The sequence below is a fragment of the Palaemon carinicauda genome, chromosome 26 (assembly GCF_036898095.1).
Source record: "Palaemon carinicauda isolate YSFRI2023 chromosome 26, ASM3689809v2, whole genome shotgun sequence".
Taxonomy (NCBI): domain Eukaryota; kingdom Metazoa; phylum Arthropoda; class Malacostraca; order Decapoda; family Palaemonidae; genus Palaemon; species Palaemon carinicauda.
The window spans coordinates 83641209-83659076 of record NC_090750.1 but is presented as its reverse complement, the minus strand read 5'-3'; the positions used below and the strand labels follow the sequence as shown (position 1 = coordinate 83659076).

Sequence of the window (17868 nt, the reverse complement as noted above, 5' to 3'; positions counted from 1 at the left end):
TCCCTGAAATATATTTTTTTCTCATTTGAACTTCTACAAAATAGTGTTGTACTTCTAAGAAACCCTTTTTGCATGGTATGGTTTATAGTTTGCTGATAAATTTGTAAATTTTATGTCCTTGTGGTCATAGTTAATTAATGTTTTTGTAAATTCCTCTTATAACTGTTTATTAAGCATTTCAGTTTTAAGTTTATTTCAATGCATAGTGCAGACAAGATTTATTTTAGGCAGAGAAATATTGTATAATTAAGATAGAACTAAATTTTTCTCTTAAAGTCTTTCAATGTAGAGACACTTATTTTAATTGCCTAATTTTTCATTTCTTCAGGTCAAAGGTAATTGCCCTACTCCAAGAGGTTCCTGGAAAGAAGCTTCCCTTGTTTAAGTTTCGAGAATTGTACGAGAAAAGATTCCATGAAACAATTGGCGTATCTGAATTGTACAACATGAGAGACATTGTAACTGTTTCTGATAACAGCACAGGTAGGATGGTATCTCTTCATCCAGAATTTCGCCATGTCAGTTCTCCAGTTCTTATAGAAGAAGATAAAGATGAAGTGAGTGGTACAATGGCATCCAGATTTTGTAGGACTCACAGCAGTGAACCAGATGATAGTGTGGGCTGGGCAGAAAGAGACCAAAGTATCAGTCTTCCAAACGTAAACATGAGTCTCCGCTCTCTTGCTGCAAGTATTCATTCGTTACTACAGTCTCACTCCGGTACAATCCCATTGGCAAGTATGGTTGAATGTTATCAGGCTGAGATAGGACCTTTAGAAGAAGATGAAAATGGAGTACCAATTGAGCACCTTGTATCTTGTTTACCTGGTGTCTGTATCATAATGGCCAGCAGTGGTTTTAAGTTTGTTCAGTGGCTTGAGAACAAAGTAACTGATGAAGCGGAAGAGCTTGCAAGGTGTGTGAGTCCCCCATTAGTTGGTCAACTGGCACTTTTTTCACGAGAACTTGTGGATCTGCTCAAGACTTTTCCTTTCTGTCGGTTAGCTTTTTCTAGATTTATTCCCGCATATCACCACCATTTTGGACGTCAGTGTAGAGTAGCTGACTATGGGTTCACCAAGTTGGCAGACTTGTTCGATTCTCTTCCCCATGTTGTCCAGGTCTTGGGTGATGGTAATAAAAGAGTTCTTACATTAGCTCACAAAGCTCAAATTAAGAGATTCTCTTCTGACCTCTTGAGAGTGCTCAAGGGGCAACCCACAAAGTCCATCACCTTGGAAGCCTTTCCAAGTGCATACGAAAAGGCTGTCTCTAAGCCTTGGAATGTAGTTGACTATGGAGTATGCGATTTTGAAGACCTACTCAGTGAGGTCAGTGAGACCACTGTGTTGGTTATACGATCGGGAACGGAGACCACGATAGCCATGCCCAAAAGGGAGCAAACCCCAGAGGAGATTGAGAGAACACGTCAGTTTGCTGCTGAAGTAATAGAATTGCTCCGTCACTCCCCACAGTGTAAGATGCAGTTCAATCGTTTCATTCCCGCATATCACCATCATTTTGGGAGACAGTGTAGAGTGGCAGATTATGGATTTAGCAAGCTGATTGAACTTTTCGAAGCTATTCCGGATACTTTACTGGTAAAGCCCTCTGTGTTTGTGTTTAACAGTTTTTATCCTTAATGTTGGTTGTTTAAGATTTCTTTTCAGTTAAAGTTTGCCCGTCTGATTCATCACAAATTTATTGGACAGTTTATATTTAGTTGCTATGGTATTCTTGGAATTAGAATTTTTATATTTTGTATTTCATAAAAGGTTTTTGATGATGAAGAGGATGGTGAAAAGCTGCTTCAGTTAGTGGAACGGGAGCGCATAAAAGTTTTGGGAGATCAGATTGCAGCAGTTGTTAAAGGAGCACCAAGGCAGGTCATAAAAATATCAGCACTTACCCAAGTGTTCACTAAATACTATGGTTATTCCCTTAGACCCAGTCACTATGAGTCTACAACATTGGAAGAGCTCATTGGGAAACTAAGGAATCATGTGAAGGTAGATATTCTCATTCCATTCATGGTGGTCCATACATTTTAGTTATGAAAATGTTTAGTTCTGCAGTTTTAATTTTTGGTTTTTTTCATTTTAAGGTGTTTAAAAGCTGTTAGAGAATAAAGAAACTTTCAAAACGGCTCATTAGAAATTTGTCCTTAAATTTTCATTTGGTGAACTAATTGATTACCCTTTATTGTACATAGTATTTTGTAACTTCTACCACATGTATTTGGTCATTTATTTCTATGAATCTACCCTGAAGTTCATATTGCTTTGTCTCCAGACGCATGGTTTAATAAACGCTTACCCTTTAGAATTTTAAATTTTAACCATTTTCTTTCACTTTGAACAATACACACCCTTAACAAAGGAACAGAGCCCTCTACCTTTAATTATTGTTTATGAAGACTGAGATTACCTGTATACACTGCCCAGTGATAAAGCTTATACTCTGTTATCAGAATGGCTGCCTTGCGTGACTCGCAAAGGCCAAGGAAAGTAATTTTTGTAGAAGGGTATTACAGACAGAAGTCGCTGGCCATATCTCGTATAAACACTGGTTCTCGTCTCGTCAGGGAGTTAAGCAACGCTGGGTCTGGTTAATACTTTGATTGCAATTTGTGATTTTTGGTTTATCGAGTGGGTAATGATGACACGCCATGCTCTTGTCAACCAAGATAGTGATCAATCTGGTTAGGTTTTAGCTTATCTAACTTATTTTCAAAGGTCAGCAAACCTTCTCGGGGGGGCAGCAAGTTACTTCATCAATAGTCAGGTCTAGCAAGTTTTCCTTCAGTAAGGAATCTGAATGTTCATTTCTCCTTAGAGAAAAGTTCCTCTCGGACTCTCTGTCCTAATTTACACCATTCCCTCTACAGCTTAACCATTGCATTACCACAATACCAAGTTGGATGGCTCGATGGATCATTAAATAATTGCTCTTTGTAAAGTAAGTGCTTTTAAACAAAATAGTTTGTTCAAAATGGTGTTTTGTATTGTCGACACCTTTTAAAAATCTGTTGTTTTCAGCTTTGTTTGTAAGTAGCATTACGTGATCACAATGGAAAATAAAGCACAATTTTGACAAATTTATTCTGTAATCAACATTATAACAAATAAATAATGAAATGTAGGTTATTATAGATTAAGTGAGTAAGTATATCCGATTATGACAAATCTCGTAAATAGCTCGTAGCGGATCTGCAGCCTCGTAGTGAAGGGGTTAACCTAATTTTATTGCTAGTACAGCCGACGTCTAAAACTGATGCAACAAATTTCAGAGGATTTCGTTCGAACTTCACTAACTGGCAACTACAACGCGTTTCTCAAAAACAATTTTTTTTTCATCATTGAAAGCTCTATCAAACAGAATAAAGCTAACATAGATACACAAATATCAAATCTATATAAGAATCATAAGAAAAAAATTTTAATAGTAATTATTTCAAACTATATAAAAAACAATTTTGAAATTTTTATTCAACACAGGTTTACCAACATTACCTATATATTTTAAGCAATGTGGAAACAAGTAAATAATATCATACAGTATTATCAATTATTTTAGCGAAGATTCATGAAACCATGCAAGTATCAGTAAAATATAAAAGGGGAAATCTTCGTAACATTAAACATAACCAACCGTGAATGCACCTAAATCTACCAATCGGGTATAGCTCTAATATTAGATTTTCTAAAATTTAATCAAACACTTCGGGAAAAGAAGCAATGTGAACATCAGGTACATCAAGCGAGCATAGAAATAAAGAATTTCATTATTGAAATTTTATTTTTCAGTTTGTAGAAACTGGCGAAGAACCCTTGGTAACTCTGGTAGATAGGAGTTATGTTCAAGAGATTTTGGTCCAAGCACGCAAGCTGCTTTGGGACGAGCCTGGTTGCTCTCTTGACTTGCCGAAATTCATTGAAACCTATACAGAAACTTTCGGTAATGCTCCGAATCTGGATGTAGTACGAAGAGATCTGCAAGATATCATGGTTGTAAGTATCAATAAATTTTTTTTATTTAGATTCTTATCCCTTTCTAGTAAAAGTTTGAAACTGTTTATTACCCGTTTAGTCCTTAGTCGTTGAATCTTAATTTCATGAAAATTCCATCATATATGAAAGTCTTTTCCTTTATTGCTTCAGTATTTAAAAGTTCAGAACAAATTATTTTAAACTTCTCTGAATAGATCTACACCTGTTGAATTCATAAAATGGGTGTTCTGTTATATCAAGGTGTCCAGATATTTTACTTAGTGCAGAAATTGGCTTTAGGAAATGTTTTATTTACAGGTATACAAAAAAAGCCTTTTATTGTTCATTTCATCTATGTTGAGCAGGTACTAGATGATTACAAGACTTTTAGATTTATATATATATTACTTGAAAGAACTTTCAAGAAGGGACTGTCTGGAATAATTTTGGGCTGAAAATAATTCAATTTTATTCCCAACGTAAATATTATGGCCATATCTCAATCATTTTTTCTTCCCAAATTCTGCCCACCATAATGCCAATCAAAAAGATTAACTAACTTTAAGGTAAAGAACAAAAGAATTTAAATATTCAATTATTTTATTTAGTATTTCAAATTGAAAGAAAAACTAAGGCATAGCCTTACTTTTTTTTTAGTTAACCACAAAAGAATGTAAAGACTTATCTGTTGAGGGTTTTTTCAGTGTCCTATGTGGTCCCTAGCTGTTTAGCTTTTAACTAATCCATATCCACTTCCTTTGTTTTCGCATTTTGGGGTCTCAACCTCTTAACTTCAACTTACACTGCAACTGCAGTGATTCCTCCCAGTTGCACTTTGTCACTAATGACCTCCTAGGCCCCAGTGCTAGGCTTTATGACCCAAATTCATATATTAAATCCAATAAGTTCATGAATATATGTTGAATAAAGATCATTCGTCTTTAACTTCAGATTGAAGGCGAGGAAGATGAGGCCAAGATTCGGTTGGTGCCAGTTCAGGTATTTGCCAGGGACATGCTGACTCTACTACATGAAGCTGGTGGTAGAATGTTGCTTCTAAACTTTGACACTGCATATTTGGACCGTTTTGGTGAGTATAGCGTGATTGTACGGTGTACTATACTAAGAGAGTATTTTTCTTTTGCTATTCTGAGATACAAGATTGTCATAGTATACCAATGAATTCATGCCTTGTCTCTTCCCTGTGCCATCTCACTGAGTGTGGTACACGTTAATTCGAATACAGTAAGTACATTAAGTATTAAACAATTAAGTTCTAAGGTTAATTCTTAAAAGCAAAAGATAAAAAACCTTAGTTTGGAATCTTATATTATCTACAGAATTCTTTACACACTAGAGGGACTATTGCAATAACTGAGGATAGACACTGTGTATCAGAAAATATTAGATAAACTATGTTGGCCATTAAGGATTGGCTGTGTCCTTTCTTGGTAGATATACATACATCATACATATACCAAGGCCCTTCCCCCAATTTTGGGGGGTAGCTGACATCAAACAAATGAAACAGAAAAGGGGACCTCTCCTCTCTACGTTCCACCCAGCCTGACGAAGGACTCGACCGAGTTCGGCTGGTAGTTATGTAATTGGGAAACCATTTAATAAGTGAAGGAAGGGGTTTCCTTGGGATCTTGCCTTAGTGACCTGGTGTAGAATGGAGAGGATAGGAACTATTATCAGTAAAGTTTACGACAACAGTAGATGAACCAAATTAAACGTTTGGTTAAGAAAGCGACCCATATACAGTAAATGTTTCATTAGAGGTGGGAAGGTGAACTCAGTTTTGCTTCGAGTGAAAAAAGATCATGTCGGAAGAAATTTGCTGGATGTAAATTAAAAAATATTGATTTAATTTTTAATTAATAAGGAGTAACATCATGGATTCAAAGGACAAGGATTGAAAAACTGTTGCTTACATGCACAGGCTACTGACTGCAAAATGTTTTCTTCCTGCTTTTCTTTTTAGATGGTGGCTGAAGATGGCTGAAAATTTGTTGACGATGAATACTGTACTGTAAACTGTAGAAGTAAAGGGTGTCAATGAAGGAAAGAAAAGTTTAAGGCATTTTGGTATTGGTATATAATATTTCTTTGAGTGTGCTTTGGATTTTAGAGTTTAACAAATATTGTTTATGAAAGTGAGTTGATGAAATAAATATTATGAAAATTACTTAAAATCCAATGCAAAAAATTACAGGTGTTGCTTGCCGTCCAGCTACATATGGATTTCCCAATATTGTGGCCTTAGTTCAGTCTCTTGGAGATTTAGTTGCTGTTAGAGGTCGTGGAACAAAGAGGATTTTGGTGTTAAATCGGGAAAATAGTTCATCTCCACCTTTACCAAGTGTGCCAGCCTCCAGGTATGTTAGCTTCTTAAAGAGTGTATAGTCCTTGTTGGTCTTGTTTGATCATTCTAGTATGTAGTACTAATCGATAAGTGCCAAGTATTGCACTTTTGTAATTTCTTTTTATTCTAATTAACCTAAGGTCTGATTTGTTTATTTTAAATATCCTTTATTTTCCACTCTACTATCTTCATTTTTAAAACATGTTAAATGCCACTGCTTTTGATTTAATGACAAGGATATTTTCTTATCTGTAACTTGAATTCCTTTGATGAAAAAATGGTGCTGATACTTGAGCATAGTGTAATTTTTGGGGAGGGACTGGTGACCGTGGATAAGGTTTTACTGTACATCTATGAATGTATTTTTTTTTTTTTTTTTTTTTTTCTCCCTATAAGGTTTACTGCTCCCATTATTGAGAAGTTTTTGTTACTTTTTATATTCCATATCTTAGATAATTTCTTTCTACATTTTCCAAACTTTAATCTTAAATAGCTTAGATTTTATTCTAATTCTGTTGGTAAATCCTGAGGAGTGGCTGTGACAATGGCCTCAAACTTCTCAGTAAATTGTCTTCTTACTCTATTTCTAATATTCATTGCTTTGCATTTCTAGTAATCTATTTAATCTTTCTCGAAGATCTACTTTACAAGTGTGTGCTACTATCTTACATTTTGCATAGTAATTTATTTTTTCTCATACATATTGCGTAGTAATTTATTTTTTCTCAAAGATCTATGTATTTTAATTAAGATGATTATTAAGCTATTTCAACTAGACCACCAAGCCAAAATTTAATGCTATATCCCACTGCTATTAGCTTTCAGTGTGTTGCTTGTCTGTATGAGAATTTGAAAATCTGTGTATAAAAAATATGGTAATATTATATTTAAGATTTATTCTCCAGTCAGATAAATTGATTATATAAGAATTTAAATTGTGTGAAGAGAAACTTTGCGGTAGGATTTATATTTTTTAAAATTCATTTGTTTAAAGTCTACCATTTTAAAAGAAAGTTCTCAAGGTTTGATGTTTGACTTTTGTTACAGAATCTTTTATCTTTTTAATTGCAGTAGTATAGTATATTTATCAAATGCCGAGAGTAGCTGTGTTGGGGATTCACAAGTTTCTCAGCAGTCTCAGATGAAGTTGCCTCATAAAGTTTCGCAATCACCGCCGCAGTGTGACTACCAACAATACTTTCAAGGTAAACCTTTTGTATTTTTCAGCAACCAAGATGCATAGTTAAATAGAAAAGGGAATAAATAATTGAAAAGTTAATGTGATCTAAGGCTTATGTATTATCGATATTAATCTTCCTCAATTCTTATGAAACTTCTGATATTCATATTGCTTCCCTCTCAAAGCCTGGTTTTCTGTCCATGTATACCTTAAAACTAAATATTTCCCCCAAGTAATTTCCTTTGGACAGGCTAAGGCCTTTAGTCCAGTAGTTAAATGTCTTATCTGAATTTATTAGTAATTCCTGTGTCCAAGGGAGTCATTTCTGGGAGAACATTGTCATTCTTGTTAAAAGGTGATTAATGTCGCTATCAAGAGTACTTAAGGTCCTTCTAAGGCAAAATTCACTTTCTGTGGTCTGGTCTGCTCTTAGGACCACAAGATTTGGAAACAGAACACCTATCTGGCAGAATGAATCATAATATCCCTCCACTTCCTGATATTTGGTCATTTGACTGGCCAGACAGTACTATATTGGCTCCTTTTCTCTGGTTTTTGCTAATTTTTTCCTTGGATTACGCATAAACTGAATACCTTTTCCTATTCTTTCCACATTCTCTTCTGTCCTCATACACTTAACCACAATGAGATAACCTAACAGTTCTTAGCTCAGGGGGGTTAACTACTGCACTGTAATTGCTCAGTGGCTGGGTAAGGGTAGAAGACACTTGGCTATGGTCAGTAGCTCTTCTAGGAGGAGGACACTCCAAAATAAAACCATTGTTCTCTAGTCTTTGTTAGTGCCATAGCCTATGTGGCATGGTCTTCCAATGTCTTAGGGTCGAGTACCCTCGCTTTTGGATACACGCTGGCACGCTATCTTGTTTCTCTTCTAATTCGGTTTTTTTTAGTGTATATATGAAAGATGTATTTTAATTTTACAGTTTTAAAATTTTTTTAATTGCTCTTTACTTCTCTTGTAGTTTGTTTCTTATTTTCTTTCTTCACTGCTATTTGTGTAGTAGCTCTTGGGCTTATAGTATCCTGCTTTTCCAACTAGTGTAGTAGCTTAACTAGTACAGTAGTAATAATATGGTTGCTCAGGGCTAACCACTACCTAATTATACCGTATGGTTCCTGTAGAACAGGAAAGATAATTTTCGATACATAGTTGAAACAAATTTTGTAAAGCTTCAGGGAAAACTGAACTGTTGAATTAAGTTTTGAATGGCAGTGATCCCAGACTAACGTAGGCTTGGTAAATAGCACATCTCGAGTTTTCCCTAATGGTATGCCATAGATGCTAGTATCTACAGCCAAGACAAGTCCCTTGCACAGAGTAGGTGCAAAGATTTCTGTTAGAAGTAAACAAAAGGGAAAGCCTGTTGTGACCTTTTCCAAAGAATATTCACTAGGCTGTTAGCTTTATAGAGTATTCTCCAGGTTGGGAAGCAAAATGAGGAGGATACGAATGAAAATCCAAACTCAAAGAATGTAATCATTAAAGAAACTTTTTTTTTTTTTTCAAAAAGGTATCCAAAAAAAAAGGTACTAGTGATGTTATAATTTTGTTACTTCTAAGTTGATTCTTGGTGATTCTTATTAGCTCAAGTGTAAAGATAGTGTTAGACTTTTTACTTAGACATTATGTTAAATGATTAATTCCTAAACCTTTTTATTGAATTGTTAATTCTCTTGAACCTGTTACTGGTGTAAATATAAGAAATTTCTTAAGTACGGGTTTTCAAATCTATTTAAACCAAGAGTCTAGTTTATTGGTATTGAAGTGGGAAATATTCTGTACTTGAATTTCTCTCTGTAGTAATTCTTATAGAAGAGAAGTTTACAGTTTATCAGGTTTTTTATTTTATTTTGGTTTGCCTAACTTAAGATATTAATGAATTTATCAACAAAGTAATTATGAATTCTGTGACATTACCAAAAAAGATTAATTTTTGCATGAAAAGATTAACTGCATGTATGCCATAATGGATTTTTCTCACTAAATATCAAAAAGCATTGTAAGTATTGGGTGATTAATATATAAGGGATTTTGAAATTGAAATAATTATATAATCTAATTTGTTTCCCTAATGTTTTCCATATAACTTGGGAAATTAGGACCAGACAATTGGTTTTATAGTTATTCCATTCTGTTTAAATCAAGAATTAGAAATTTTCTTTAGGAAATTATTTTCACACTGCAGGTGTTTGATACATTTAATATGATAAAGTTCATGTGAATTTTTTCGAAGTCATTTGATATTTTTACTGACTTGTGGAAGGTTGAAAAAAAAATTGCTATTATGTTAAATAAAATATACCATGCTATTAATAAAGTTTTAGCTTTTATTTGTTGTTAAAAGGCTGCTGATGTTATTATGAGAACAGTGTGAAAAGTTAGAGGGTAAAACCTAAATTAGAATGAAAAGGATGGCTCTTTGTGTCTGTCATTTAGTCTGAGGAGTTATAAATGAATAAGAGGAAAGTAGTAGTATATTTTATCAGGTATGAGAATGTATGTAAGCTGAGCTATGGGTGCTGTCAATGGTAAAAAATGGCATCGAATCCCTTTGCCCTCAGGTTCTCCCTTGTCCAAAAACAGATACCTTTGCCAAATTGTCTTATAACAATTCAGCGAAGGTCCAGATGTTCAGTGTAGATATTCCCAAGTTCCAATAGAGAAAGGTAATTGGAAAGGTTTATGATCAATATACAGGTGTATTAAAAATAGGGGTTTCCTAGACCCAATTATTTAAAAGGTTGGAAACAGGTTCTAGAGGTTTTTATTCTGAACAGGTTTACAGTTTTTGCCAGGAGAATAATTGTTTGGTTTAAAACTATTATTGAAGCTCCTATGTTTCGTTTATTAGTTGCAAGTGCATTGGAAATTGTAAATAAGGTAATCTGTAATCGGCCGAATGTAAATAATACTGCTGTCTGTGTTTTCCCTTAAAAGATTTTTTTTTTTTTGGGGGGGGAGTGTTGGATACAGAGCACTGATCAGAAAATTAAAAATTAAGTTTCTAATTTTATCTTTTTTGTTTTACAGAAACTAATTCTAATAATCATTTAATTATGGGTATGAATCCATCAGCGTACCAGCCTTCATCACCAATTGTGAGTACAGTATTACAGTTCTTTTTTAAATAAGTAGCCCTGAGTTTTTGTTTTCTAAATTCCTTTAGTGGGAAGTTTTAACAGATTATCTTGGAGGTTGTCTAGATTCTTTAGTATTTAGTTGAAAGTTTTAAGTCTTATTCCTGATGAAAAGGGTTCATAGTGTGTAGCTGATTGAGGGTAGTTGAAGTGATTGAGGAAGATTTTAAGTTCTAATGTCAAGCTTTACTCACATTTCTGGATCTCATCTTATTGGACAGAAAACCCCAAAGGAATTTAAGTCAGTATTTTAGTAATAAATATTGAAGCAGATGTATATTTTAGTATTGGATATTGAAGCAGATGTATATTATTGAATATTTAGAGTAGGTGTATACAGTGTTTTATTATTGAAAATAGTGGCCCATGAGAGGTAAGCACTTATTCATGCAGTACTTTAATTGTAGGGTTTTGTAGACACTGGGAAACTATAGATTAAGTCGAATGACTTGAAACTTTCTTTATATCCATTAATGACCAAAACTGTAGGAGACCTGTTAAAAAATTTCCTCTGATCTGGGTCTTGCAGTGTAGATTCTTCTTGCCTGTGTAGCAACTGTACTCCTTTTATAGAAAACGAAGTTTAAGAAGATACATTTTTAAATTTGATACTACTACTATGAAAGTGGCTTTGTGGGAGCTCGGCAATCGGTGACCTCTCCACCCTCTATGCTAAAGCATATGCATCAATTTCTTTAAGTTCCTATCCTTCTGGCTGCTCGCCTCTTGGTGGCAAATTCATACAACATGACTGTCGATGAGATAACCCCTTGAATTTGTGATAGATAACTGTTTTGGGAGGTTGATAGTAATAAAATATTTTGAATAAATATTAGAATTTCTTGCATGGATGTGCTCGTAAGCTATGTTTAATTGACAGGGAAAAAAACGTAGTCTCGAAAGTATAGAGGATCGTGGTTTTTTTTTTTTTCTACATTAAAAATCTTTTGAACATTCTTATTTCAGGTTTACCCAGGTTCCCCTGCACCAACTGGTGGTTCAGTCATGTGGGGTCAAATGTGGTCCCCTCAGTATCCTGTGATGCCACCTTTATCTCCTGCACATTACATGGTAAAAATTTCTTTTATTCCTTTTTGCCTCTTAGAGTACACGAGCAAAACAGTGCCTTTTGTTTTGTACTGTATATTTTTTGTTTCTAGAAGTTTATACCTATATATTTTTATTGCATGTCACACTATCATGGAGTAGTTTTTATTACTTTGCTAGTATTGTATATGAAGACCATCCTTTAGAATGGGTGAATGAAATGCTTGCTTTTTTTTTCTTCTTGGAGGAAAGTTTTGATTTTGCTTGCTTATATTTATATTTGACACTAGGTTCCAACCATACCTCTTAGTTGGGGTAATGTGCCTGCTCCACCAGTTGCACCTCTAGGCACTGCAGCGGCATCAACCACAACTGCTCAACCAGCACTTACGGGTACCTTGGCACCACCTATTTCAATTCACACACTTGATGAACTCTCCAAACAGGTGAATTTTATTTTTTGCACGGTTTTATTAGTTTTAAATATTACTCGCTTTTGTAATTGTCCACGATTGTCTTTGAATTTACCAACATGCCATTATCTATCAAAGAAAACCATCAAAGGTTATTTAGTAATGAGATTTTATTTCAGCATTTTTCACATTGCCTGTTTAACTAGTGCTTTTGTACTCTATTGTTAGCATGCTTTAATGGAAAATATAATTTTCCCAATTTAATCTATAATTCACTAGAATTTTCTCTGCCCAACATAGACTTTAGTGGTGGTCAGGTAAGTTTTTAGATTCACTTCCTGACAAATAGGTTGATCTTTGCGTTCGTCATCTTCCTTGAGACTGTATCCGAGGTGTTCCTTAGACCGCACTGGAGAGTTTCCTATCATAGCTCTGATTTGCCTTTGTAGCCATGAAATTACTCTATTCCAGAGTCTGACAGGTACAGGTGCCTCAAAAACCTAGTTAGTGTTGCAATACAGTCCATCCTCCCCAAGCAATTATGAGTGGTGAAGTTTTTGTGGAACTAAAGAATTTTTTTCTCGTACAATTTCGCTTCTCTGCAGTTCTCTCTTCCTGGCAACCCCACTAAAAAAAGTTGGTTCCTCTCTTGCTCAAGACTGCTTGCACGTACTGTACCTACCTACTTGGAATATTTTTCGTTGATGGTGAATAGCACATCTAGGATAGTCTATTATGGAGATTTAAAGGAAAATTTAACCTTGTTTTAATGGTATATTCTTCAGAGATATAGGAAAACTGCAATGATTTATTAAATTGGTACAGTACTAAAATTTATGGTTGTTCCTAAATGTATGAAAGCCCTAGTCCCTTAAAAGGAGCTTGTTTTCAGCATAGCTGGAACTCGGCTGTTGAAATTTATAACAAGGTGTCTGTAGTTACTGGAGGTGGTGGGAAAACCCTACCTCTCGCCAGCACACTGAATAGCCACTTAATTGCAGTCACCGTTACCGTAGAGTACAGACATAATCATGGCTCCCTCGTGAGTGAGGCCTGGTGACAATAACATCATAACTAAGGAAGTTTACTTTCCTTGGACATAGTTCCACACCAGAGGAAGGAGAGTTTGCTGCTGAGAAGTTGAAAGTCAGGGGTTCCACCCTTCTGCTTGTCAGAATCATCCCATGTCCGGGATGGCGCTAGACACATCTGCTGCTGGTGCTGTCTTTTCGTATAGTTCTTGGTATCTCTTATCCCGGTGCCCTCGTGGTCATCTGGAATACACACCACTAGGAGGAGAACACCAGGTCCCAAATGGACCCTATCACCAAAATTGACCACAACTCCAATTTACACCCTGACTCCAATATGGACCCTTGATAGAAACTGGACCCTGGCTCCAAAAATGAACACTGGCTCCAAAATGGACCATGGCTCTAAAATGGAAACCTGGCTCCGAAAGGGACCTGGCTCCAAAATGGACACTGGCCCCAAAATGAACCCAAGCTCCTTTAAGGACACCAGGTCCAAAATGGAAAATGGCTTCATAATAAACAGTCTCCGTGAAGGATGTCAGGTCCAAAGTGGACCCTGGCAGCAAAATAGACCCAGCTCCCTTAAGGAACCCAGGTCTAAAATGGAACATGGCTTCAAAATGGACACAGTCTCCTTAGAAGATACCAGGTACAAAATGGGCCCTCACACCAAAATACACCCCGGCTCCAAGATGGACCCTTGCTCCAAAATACACCCCGGCTCCAAGATGGACCCTTGCTCCAAAATACACCCCGGCTCCAAGATGGACCCTTGCTCCAAAATACACCCCGGCTCCAAGATGGACCCTTGCTCCAAAATACACCCCGGCTCCAAGATGGACCCTTGCTCCAAAATAGACCCCGCCTCCTGTAAACAAACCACATCTAAAATGACCCCTGACACAATATTACACCCCAGCTCCAAAACGGACTGTGACACCAAAGTAGACCCTGGCTTCAAAATGGACCCCAGCTCCTTTAAATACAACAGGTCAAAAATGGAATATGGCATCCAAATAGATATAGGGCCTAAATTGACCCTGGCTCTTAAAAGGTCGCCAGGTTCAAAATTAATCCTAGCTTCAAGATGGATTCCTTAAAGGACACATTGTTTGAAATGGACACTGGCACCAAAATAGACCCCAGCTTCTAAATAGGCTATGGCTTCAAAATGGACCTAGGCTCTTCATTCACCACTTTTCTCACCTTTGTCTGCACTCCACCATCATTCTTTTTCCCTTTATAGACAATTAAGTCTTAGAAGACCTATCAGTAGGAGTTGCATATACATGACTACTTCTATTTCTCTCCACACAGGAGAGTAATGTCCCAGGAATCCTATGAGTCCCTTTACCAGTTGGGACGAAAGGTCTCCACCCTTCTTTTTCCCTTTTGATTGGAGAATCCTAGTGTTGCTACTTTTACCTGGATGAAGTAGATTTGGACATAGAAGGATCAATTGGTAGCAGTTGTATCCAAAGTGTACTTATCCCCGCTTTTGTGAGAAGGGTACATATCGCTCTAAGCATGGTACGTAACAGAAGGGGTGCTGTGTACCAGGTTCCGCTTGCTCCTTCATCAGGAAGTTGGGCGTCCCCCTCTAGCATTTTTCATTCTATAGTGTTTCTGAAGTCTGTTAGATTGAAGACATTCCAGGAGCATGAGTAAAAGGGAGCAAAGGGGGGTGTGGTGGCCTGTTGGTAACGTCCTTGCCTGGTGATTGCCAGACTGCTTAGTCCCGCTCAAACTCTTGGTTCCCTTGGTCGCTTCAACCTTGCCATCCTTGTGAGCTAAGGATGGGAGTTTTAGCGGAGCATATAGGTCTATCTGCTGAGTCACTATTGTCTGGCCCTCCTTGGTCCTAGTTTGAGTGGAGAGAGGCCTGAGTGCTGATAATATGTATGTATGGTCAGTTTCTAGGGCGTTGTCTTACTTGGTAGGGCAATGTCAGTCCCTTGCCTCTGCCATTCGAGCGGCCTTTAAACCTTTAAATACGTCCATACAGTTAGAGAGACATTCTAGTTTCTCAGTCTTGGCTAACCAGTTCTACCTATACAGTCGTTGGTCAGATTTCATTGAGAACGGTGTTTGTTTGGTTAGCTCTTCAAGATGTGTGACCACTTGAAGACAACCTACGCTTCAGGGAAAGTAATTTTCGAGTTTGGGGCCAACTGTCACATTTCCTTTGATCATTACGCTGATGTAGCAAGTTTAACGTATTATGGAACCCTTGCCATGAATGCAGATTTTCTGGCCGCTCAAGTCCATCTTGGTCGCAGAAACCTCAATAGTTTCTAGTGTCAACCTCACTATTATTGAGAGCTAAGAATTAGGTGTTTTGGGGGTAGCCTATAGGTCTACCTGCAGTCACAAGCAGCCATTGCCTGGCCTCCTCTGGTCCTAATTTGGGTGCTGATCATGTGCATATGGACAGTCCCTTGGGCATTCACTCTTTTGCTTCCCCCATTCTTGAGCGACCTTGAAGACTTTATAATAGAATTCCATTTTAAATTTCCAAATACTGTTTTGTGCAAAGTCCTTCTCTTCCTAATTATGAATAGTTGATTTAGGCAATTTTGAAACAAATTGCATATTAGTTGATGTTTAAGGCAAGTAAATTATGCCAATAGGCATTAGCCTTAATCTTTAGTGTTCCAGCTTCTGGAGTTTGTTTCTTATTTCTTATATTTTAATGAGGAAAGCATTTGTGAGATCATATACTGAATTGAGGAAGTAACTTGCAAAAAAATTTGAAGAATTAATTTTATCTTATTTAATGACTGATGCAAATAAATTTAATTTATGGGATTTTCCAGGATGTTAAGGGAGGAGAATATGCTACACCTCCAAGTGCTAGCGAGTTGCCATCTCCTGAATTGTTCACGCACATTTCTACAGAAGATATTGCGAACAGTGTACCACTTCGTGATAATCGGCTTCAGGTATATTTTTAAGAAATTTTAGCCAGTTCTAAATTCATTTACATGTCCTGCTTGGTGTGTACAAAACTGCTGCAGTTTTAATTAGGAGATGAATGTAGATACTTTTTCAGGGTGTGACTAACCCTTTGTGTGGCGATGATGATGACACTTGGTCCAGCTGCACCAGTGATCCAGGCAAAGCATCTAGTAGCTCTACGCCTTCTGCTCCAAAGTTAAGAACAAAGAGGCGCCTGGCTGCTCAGTTTGCTTCCAATTAATATTTTTGTAATTTTGTAGGGATAGTGGAGGTATATGTACTGAAGTCTGGTATTTTTGTTTGTTATAATTTGTTCAGTATTGTGTTAATGTTGAATTTTTGGTATATAGTCTCTGTTATATGACTAATGATAAATTATTCTCACCTTTGTTGACACTTGATAAAAACATTTAAGTTAAGATAAAGAAAAATTTCAAACATGTTTTGATCTGTTAAATCTAGTCTTGTTGACTTGAATGGTTGATAGTTAGACACTCCTGAAATCTTTTTCTATTTAATATTTCAGATTAGGGTCTATTTGTGGAGTATAAAGTTGTTTTATTAGTACATTATGTAATTGGTTTCACTCTGTAACCTTGTATTCAAGAACTGAATGATTTATACAATCTGAGATTCTGATTTGGCTTGTATGCATTCTTGTCAGGATAAAATTTTATGAAAACAACCTATTTTAGAAGTGAACATGAAGTTGGAGACTTTGTGTCACTGTGAATTTGAATTTTTTTCAAATAATTATATTTAAATAAATTCAACATTACATTGTAATGGTTATTTATTCAGTGACAAATTGATGACTTTTTAAGTTTCCATATTTATATGAATAGTTGTGTATTTGTTGAATTTGTTGGTGACCTTAACATAGTAATTAGTGTATTTTCTGCAATAATTAATTTTTGTTCTATGCAAAGAGATACTTCAAATGCTATTTTTGTTTAAGATTTATTTTTATAATTTTGAAGTGAAATTTCTACTTATTTTGAGCTGGAAATTTCCTGTTGTACTTGTCAGGTTTTTGTCAAGAGTTAACAGTATTCATTATTGTTGGGTATCTCAGTCTCAGACTGATCCTTACCCTTATTTTTTGGTATAAAATAAATTAATCTTGTTTTCCCTCGGGAGTTGGAATAAATTACAGAAGATAATTTTAGGCATTTTACTCCCCTCTCATTGCAAAGTGTGATCTAAGTAAATCAAATTTTGTATGTTAGTGGATTATTTGCTTTAAAAGCTAATTGAATTTAAATCTCGTACTGCCCCATTTGTAAGACTATTCGGCCCATAACTTGAGACAATTCAGTGTTCGTGTTCAGTACAGGATTTCGGACTCGCATTCGTGATGGGGATGTATTTAATATACCTGTATGTATGCAATATATTTGATATATGATGAAAGATTCCAGTCCGGGCAAATAGTTATGCAAAGTTGGTTTGCCTTCCTTTCTGTAGACAATATGGGAGAAAATGAAATTAACTACTGTATTCTAAATTTTGATGGGCCAGATAAGTAAACATGACAGGGTGTTGGTCATTTAAAATAGTTGAAAACCCTATTTTAAAACACTTATTTTACGTGTTTTACAGAAAGTGCAAAATTTGGAGATAATTTTGTTTCTGTTTATGTGTCAGTTTAACTAAACCCAGGGTAAGTGGTTTAAATTGTGGCAAAAATATTCAGCTGGAAAAGGCAGTGTTAACCAAC

At 36.0% G+C, this 17868-nt stretch overlaps 1 protein-coding gene across 5 annotated transcripts in view; it reads left to right on the top strand.

The window, feature by feature from the left end:
• Marf1 (meiosis regulator and mRNA stability factor 1-like protein) overlaps positions 1 to 17311 on the top strand; it is a 123199-nt gene extending 105888 nt beyond the window's left edge. For all 5 annotated transcript variants that reach the window (XM_068349835.1, XM_068349837.1, XM_068349836.1 and 2 more), the window contains 11 exons: positions 329 to 1601; positions 1776 to 2009; positions 3807 to 4010; positions 4941 to 5079; positions 6208 to 6370; positions 7429 to 7562; positions 10590 to 10657; positions 11663 to 11767; positions 12034 to 12189; positions 16007 to 16132; positions 16243 to 17311. In XM_068349835.1, coding sequence (XP_068205936.1) covers positions 329 to 1601; positions 1776 to 2009; positions 3807 to 4010; positions 4941 to 5079; positions 6208 to 6370; positions 7429 to 7562; positions 10590 to 10657; positions 11663 to 11767; positions 12034 to 12189; positions 16007 to 16132; positions 16243 to 16389 — 2749 coding nt within the window. In that variant the 3' untranslated portion in view covers positions 16390 to 17311. The remainder of the gene's footprint in view (positions 1 to 328; positions 1602 to 1775; positions 2010 to 3806; positions 4011 to 4940; positions 5080 to 6207; positions 6371 to 7428; positions 7563 to 10589; positions 10658 to 11662; positions 11768 to 12033; positions 12190 to 16006; positions 16133 to 16242) is intronic.
• The last annotated feature ends 557 nt before the right edge of the window (positions 17312 to 17868 follow it).